Consider the following 7,095-nt stretch of genomic DNA (forward strand, 5'->3'; position numbering starts at 1 on the left):
CTTCTAAAGACCTAGTGAAAACTTTATTCTTGTAATGAGTTAACTGGTCGGAAAGTGTTGGGAGTTCTTTCTTCAGGGGATTAGCCAGAACAATGGCGACAAAAGCTGTGTTGATAACACAAGCGGAAAATGACCCGTTAACGTATTAGCAATCCAGATACAATTATATTCAAGGATCAGTTTTTTGATTGGGTCTTTCGAAAATATATAAGAGGGTTAATATGAAGGGGGGCTTGATTAAGACATGTCCCTGCGTCCAATAAACTGGACGGAAGCTATCTCTGCAAAGTTTTCCCATATCTCGCAAGTTTTCTCCGTGAGATAAGATTCGTGGAGCTTCGGATAGTACCCCTTGTCAAAAACCGTCTTAGCGTGGATTTTGGGCCCCAAAAAGAGGATCAGGGACCCACAACGGGATTGCCTGTGATTCTTGTCATAATTGTGTCACCATCCCAGTCAGCTTGTATATTTTTTGTCGTTATGATTGCGGATATTGTCTTGTGTATATCGTAAAGGTGTGACAGGTAGTGTGACACGAGAGGTCCCTCTTGACCACCCGTATCGATAATTTTTGGACAAATTTTGGACTCTGTTGGAACTTGGGCAGTGTAATAAACACTCTGCGATCATTTATGTATAATTAACAGAGTTGGTATAATGTGATAGACTTATTTGTGTGTGTACATGTATCTCTAACTAGTTTGAGCGGAAAATTTGAAAATGTTGGAAGTCGAGGGATTTAGAAGAAGCTTTCCTAATCCAGGTATGTAGTTTATCATTTATGTAACATTAGAAAAAAAAAGATAATTAATTGATGAATAAAAATACTAACACTTTTTGAAATAATGTACGGGAACAATATGCAATGATCTATTGTAAAAATGTTTAAAAACAGAAACATCACAAGTTTAGGAAAAATTAATAGTATTTGGTATTCTAGAAATTAAAATTAAGAATTTGTCCCAACAAGGGACAATAGTTGAAATTTTTTTTTTTCAAATTATGAGAAAAAATGATAACAATTCTCATACAATTCATAATTTAACTGAAGATTTTTTCACGTTAAAAATATAGATGGTTTCTGAATATATAAAAGAGGGAAACACAAATTTGAGATAATGTTTTAATGCAACCAAAGAATTTATTTTATCAGCAAAAGAAACAGTAGCGTTAATCCTCTGGATTAGAGATGTTGTTTTATCAATCACTCACACCCTAGCTAAGCTGTGACAGCGATCAGGGGGAAAAAATTGGGGTTTTTTGGCCAGTTAATCTCAACGAGAAAATATACGACACAAAAAAACCACATAGGTTGCAACAAATGATTTTTTTTCAGATGCCAAGTAAAAAAGAAAATATTATTTAATAAATGATAAATAATTGTTTCTTTTATCAATATATTTTAAACAAAAAATGGTTTATTTTGAATGCTAAAATAATTTTTATAACATATCCTTCAAAATAAAATATACATTATTATGAATGAGAAAAAAGTAAATTTTCTTTGGGGAATGGTAATCTTATTTATAAAAAGGTGTACTATAAAATATATGTAATAATGTTTCATTTTACTCTTAATTCAAACTGAGTGATCTGCTAATTCCGTTTCCTTTATTTATTTTTGTTTTTAACAATGACTGTTAAGATTAAAATATTTCATATTCGTAAAAAAAAGTTTAATAAAACAACATATATGCTGACTTTTGATGAAAGAATTTGTTTTGTTTTGTAAATGAAAATATGCACATGAAACATGAAAAGAGTGCACATTTTCAGCTGTTTAAATATTTCAGATCTACATTGAAAGAAAATAAATAAGATTCAATCCTTAAGAATTTTAATCAAAAGTTACTCCACTTCAAGGATTATTTCTTTCAATGGGCAGGTGTGCGCTAAAATAAATTGCACTTAGAAAGTTTGTTCAGATTCCGGCTATAACTTTTCAAACGAAAATTAATGCGCTTCATTCTAATTGCAGGATTTACTCAATCGCACCAGATTATCTACCCTGGCACGAGCGAAGCACCGCTTCATCCGGTTTCACATCATCCATTTTTTCCTTCGAATCAAGGACAACCATGGTTACAGGAGCGCGAGGCAGAGAGACGTACTCAGTCACCTGACACCGGCAGCCAATCAGGAGACGAGGATGAAGATGATGGTAATACTTTTTTCTCGAAATTTTTGTCATGTATCATTTATATCTCTTTATAAAAAAATTAATATTTTTTTTTTGTATTGGCATTTTGAACAAATGAAATAATTATATATATAATCGATACCAACTTGTTCAAGTTTAATTCATTAAGTCGAATTTCAAAGTCGTACTTGACGAACATGAATAGTATAAATTGCAACATTTGTCAGAGGTCTATAAGATGTAATATGCTGCATACATTTTATTGTATAAAGTTGCGCAATCAATTATATCAATTATCGAGGGTTTAAACGACAATTGACACCCACAAACAAACTAACTAGAAATGACACTACATGCGCTTATACTGAGGGTTAATTGTGTTGAGTGCTATCGAGTTGATAACACTTCTCTTTAAAGAGAATTTTATGTAGTCTTTAGTACAGTGACTTAGAGGAGCTTTTGATTTACTTATGCAATAAATACATACTACACACGTGGATCACATACAAGTGTGTAACTTACATACAGCTAAGCGATTTCAAAATGATTTACCATATTAATAGAAATTTTGCAAGCTTGAGATAAAACTCCCAATAAACATCATTGTTGGTGTAGATTGTATTTTATAAATAATGGAGAAAATCGATTTTGTAATTAATGACGATATAAATTCAACAAAATCATTTATTCTTAGAGTATCGGCCATTCACCCCGCCCCCACCCCGGGAACGATTGAGCTACACCCGTTATCAGCTGGAGCTACTGAACGGCATCTACAATCACGTGAGGTACCCAAACAGTACCCAGAAACAGCTGATCGCCAAACGCGTCGGCATCACCAGGGAACAGGTCAAGGTTAGTGTCGTACTGACATTTTTTTATATATTTGAAATTGAGATAATTTTTTCATGTAAATTAAAAATGTAGACAAAAAAGAAAATAATGCATTTTTAATGTGCTTACTTGAAATTATTAATTTTCTAATAGTGAAATGCAATTCTCAGATTGATAAAGTAAAATGCTATTCTCATGAGGGTTTGTTCTTTTTTTTTTTTACAGATCTGGTTCCAAAACAGAAGAAGGAAAGATGTTGTTAGTAAACAGGATGACAAACCAAAATCTGATGATGCTAGTCCCGAGAGCAAGAGTGAGATTTGTGATGACAAAAGTAACCATAGCGACAAGACCGAAAATGGCGACAGTGACTCGGGAGTCAGCGACACCGGAAGTGGTACGGACGAACAGGAAAAATCAATGGTCCCAACAATTGTGCTCAAAGGTATAATCGCGGAATTGCACAAGTTTGAAAAGGACGCTCTTAAACCTAAAAAGAAAGCGAAAAAGAAAACGAAAGCTATGAAGAAAAAGGAACTGAAGTCCAATCTCGCCAATGCATTGTTGCATGGCGGCTTCGATGTTGTGAATCCTCCCAACCAAATCGTGCCGTCTGCCACTGGACAAAGACTAGTTAATAAATTTTCTCATTGCTCAAAATCATCAGCATTCGAATCTCCTCGCGATTCTTCCAAGACTGTGACGCCCAGTTTCTTTGACTATAGCTCGATGGGTAGTGCCGCCATGTTGCGGAGTCCCACGCGCGCATACATGTCGAACACTCTCGGCCTTCCGACGAGTGCCCTGGGGTGTGATCTGCCGGTGTTATCAGACTTACTGACCGCGAGTAGTGAGCAAAGGAAGGAGCACAACGAATCTCGAAACATTCCATGTAGAAACTCACAAATCCCGACAGAGCGGGACCGACGAGGGGAGATCATCAGCCACCCCCATTTCCCTTCACCTTACTCCAATCCATTTGGATACATTTATCCGTACCATTTCCTAGCTGAGCCCGGGATTATGCTTTCGTCGCTGCGGCATTCGGAACCTTACAGACATTACGGACACTACCCACCTATTTTCTGTTCGGAACCCTCCTCTTTCCATCAGATATCTCCTGCTCACTTGAGCAACCCGTATTATTCTTCAATGGCACCTCCCCCTTCCTCTCTCCCATGGAATAGTCACAACATTTCGACGTCATCATCTAGCGACTCTTCCTATGAACAGCTATAGAAATGGAGGATTTGTATATTACCCTTATTTTGAATGACGAAATATTTAATTTCCTACCTCAGAATGTGTCTGATATTTATTTCGTGTATAGAGGTGCTACACTTGTTATAATACACTTGCATGAATTTAGCGATCTTTGTTTTTGACTAACATTTCTTTTGTACAGTATATAACTACTGTTCATCAACCAAATAAAATATTCAAAACCAGTAGCTCTTGGTTTTTGTTGCAATGATATAAATATTTGCGCTACTTAAAGTTTTTACAGTCAAATTTAAACAGATGAGAGAAGTATAAATTCCAACAACAAAGAGTGCATCTATAGATAAATAATAAATTATTATATAAAATGTATCGATGTACAGATTATTCGCATATTTATGAGTAATACTTATTTATAGATTTAAATATACATACATACCAATTTAGTGAGAAAAAGTGATATACTAGTACCTGCAAATTTGACCAGAAATCTTATATCGGTAGTTCCTTTGAGGCAAAGATTTACCAAAAAGGTTTGAAAGCAGATTTTTAAAATTAATTTGTACATGTACACTGTAACATATGTTATAGGCTGTCACAAGTTATTGCTTCCATCACTTTTTGATGATTTTTAATAAAAATACACATACCTATGAAAGAAGTACAGTTTAAATCAATGAAATGGAAAATATTCAAGATATATTCATTGACAAAATATCCCCTTTATTTCCAAGGAACGAAAACAAATTTCGTACGGAGATTTATAATGGGAAATATTTTCATCTTTTCTCCATTCGGAAGTACTCGGGACACCGCGCAATTTTTCAACGTTATCATCCGGGCTTATTAAAGGCTGATGCAATGCAAAATCCCTGTAGACTTTCTACTTTGGGATGTGTATTGAAACATGAAGCGGTGGAGGGGGCGTTTCAAAACAGATAATCTGTACATTTTTCATATTAATGGATGAACGTTGTTTGAGAACAAAGGTATTTATTATCATCGAAATATCAAGCGAAAAGTGGTGGAAGCAAAAACTCGGGACAGAGTATAGATAGTAATTCAAATTTCTTTATAAAATACGAAACAATACTCAGTAGATGTATACGGCGTATATATTTATGGTTAGCAAAGACACAAGGGGGGTTGCGTACTATATCACTCCTCATTTCCTTATTTTCATATCAATTTTTTACATACTCCCAAAAAAGTGGGGGGGGGGCAACTCCATGATTATTCCATTTTTTATATGTAAATTTTAAAAAAATTGTTGCTGCGAGAAAAAGTGGGGGGGGGGGGGGGGGGGCAGGCCCCCCCGCCCCCTGATGCTACGTGCCTGGCACCGTGCTACAATATACATTACAAATCGAACAGCCCTCCCATAATAAATAATAACAGATACCCCTTGTCCGTTTTAAGTTAACAAAATATATCTATTAAAGTTTCATTTATTCAATACTTAAGACAAATAAAATTTGTGCCTTCAAACATCCAGAGATGGAAGTCGAACGCTCAAATGATTAACATACTGACGGTAAATTCCTTTCTTTTCATAAATGTACCATAGCAAATGCACTCAACCGGAATTGGTTCTTTCACAATTTTCAAGTAACAGATAATCTGCATTAGGTACAGAATTGTTACAGCAGCTCCAAGGGAAATTCGGGTTTCCGAAGTCGACACGAGTGTTTAGGAAAACGTTTGATACAAGTAAAGTAGCGAATCGGTGGCAAAATCTCTTAGGAATCTTTTCTGTAGGAAACTATTTACAAAATATATTATTAAATTAGTTGATAAGTCCAAAACCGTGTGCACGTGTTGGTGCGCAATAAATATACAAGTTTTTATATGGATGGAACAATCCGTCATTCCGAATTTCCTGTGGAGCTACAGTTCTGAATTTAATTCTGCATGTGCTAAAATAAGGATATTTAATAAAAAAAAAAATGTCCCCATAAACCTACATTGTGCAAAAAATTCATAAAACTATGGAAGAAATCTGCAATTTCAGCAATCACAACTTCCTAAAAGGGACAATCCGCCAAAAGCTCAGTAATGCAAGAAATTACAGCAGTAAATTTCAGTTTTCCCGTGTTAATTAGAATCAATATGTCAATAAATGACCTTTAATTTTTGTGAAAAAACTTCCATGTTATTTTTAGTCACACCAAAAATATAAACAATAAAATGCTTTCTTTGGTGATTCATTCGGGATATGAAGGTAGCGTTAGCGGGTTATGTAAATTTTTTCTGCAATGATCGCTACCTTCTTTACATTATATTAACATCTTTCTTTTAGCCAATTGATAAATTGATTATGAAAAGTAAGTAAAATTCACTAAACTACTGTTAATGTGCGTAAGTATGTTAACTAAAAGAAACAGCCAAATCGTCTCCTGTGAGACTTTGAGTCTGACGTCGTCATGATTATTTCGTGCAGTTCGTGATTTTTCCTAGGTAGTTGTAGGTCTCGACCAATCGATAAACTGGGCGTGTCAAGTTTGGTCCTGTCACTTTCTTGTCAGTTTCAGCCGCTGTAGATTTCGACCAATCAATAAACGGGGCGTGTAGATTTCAATCTGGCTGTTTCTATAGAGCTATGAATTAACTATAAGTTTCCGTAAGAAATAGAGGGAATAATACTTAGTGGATGTAAATATATCGGTTTAAAAGCAATATTTTGTACACTTATTTGAAATAAAGTTAAAACTTTGAATGATTTCAAGAAAAAAATGAATTAACTTAAGCCATGTTGTAGTTTTGAGTCCCACCATAAATGACATAGCAGTATTTCTAATATTTCAATATTTAATAATATCTTCGAATTTATAAAGGTATGTTTTAATACATTTTGAAGAATTAATACTTAACATTTTTATAATGGAAAAACAACTACAGTA

At 34.5% G+C, this 7,095-nt stretch overlaps 1 protein-coding gene across 1 annotated transcript; it reads left to right on the forward strand.

Annotated features, from left to right (window-relative positions):
* Positions 1–232: 232 nt before the first annotated feature.
* Positions 233–4,423, forward strand: LOC128177157 (homeobox protein Hox-A2-like). Its single transcript, XM_052843738.1, has 4 exons — positions 233–763; positions 1,979–2,161; positions 2,835–2,995; positions 3,200–4,423. The coding sequence occupies exons 1-4, from the start codon at positions 721–723 to the stop codon at positions 4,211–4,213; spliced, it is 1,401 nt and encodes a 466-aa protein (XP_052699698.1). The 5' UTR covers positions 233–720; the 3' UTR covers positions 4,214–4,423.
* The last annotated feature ends 2,672 nt before the right edge of the window (positions 4,424–7,095 follow it).

Source organism: Crassostrea angulata, chromosome 3 (assembly GCF_025612915.1).
Source record: "Crassostrea angulata isolate pt1a10 chromosome 3, ASM2561291v2, whole genome shotgun sequence".
In the NCBI taxonomy this organism is placed as follows: Eukaryota; Metazoa; Mollusca; class Bivalvia; order Ostreida; family Ostreidae; genus Magallana; species Magallana angulata.

Coding starts and splice junctions, on each gene's coding strand:
- LOC128177157 (XM_052843738.1), top strand. CDS start 721: ATGTTGGAAGTCGAGGGATTTAGAAGAAGCTTTCCTAATCCAG. Junction 2,162..2,834: donor AGACGAGGATGAAGATGATG/GTAATACTTTTT, acceptor ATTTATTCTTAG/AGTATCGGCCATTCACCCCG. Junction 2,996..3,199: donor TCACCAGGGAACAGGTCAAG/GTTAGTGTCGTA, acceptor TTTTTTTTACAG/ATCTGGTTCCAAAACAGAAG.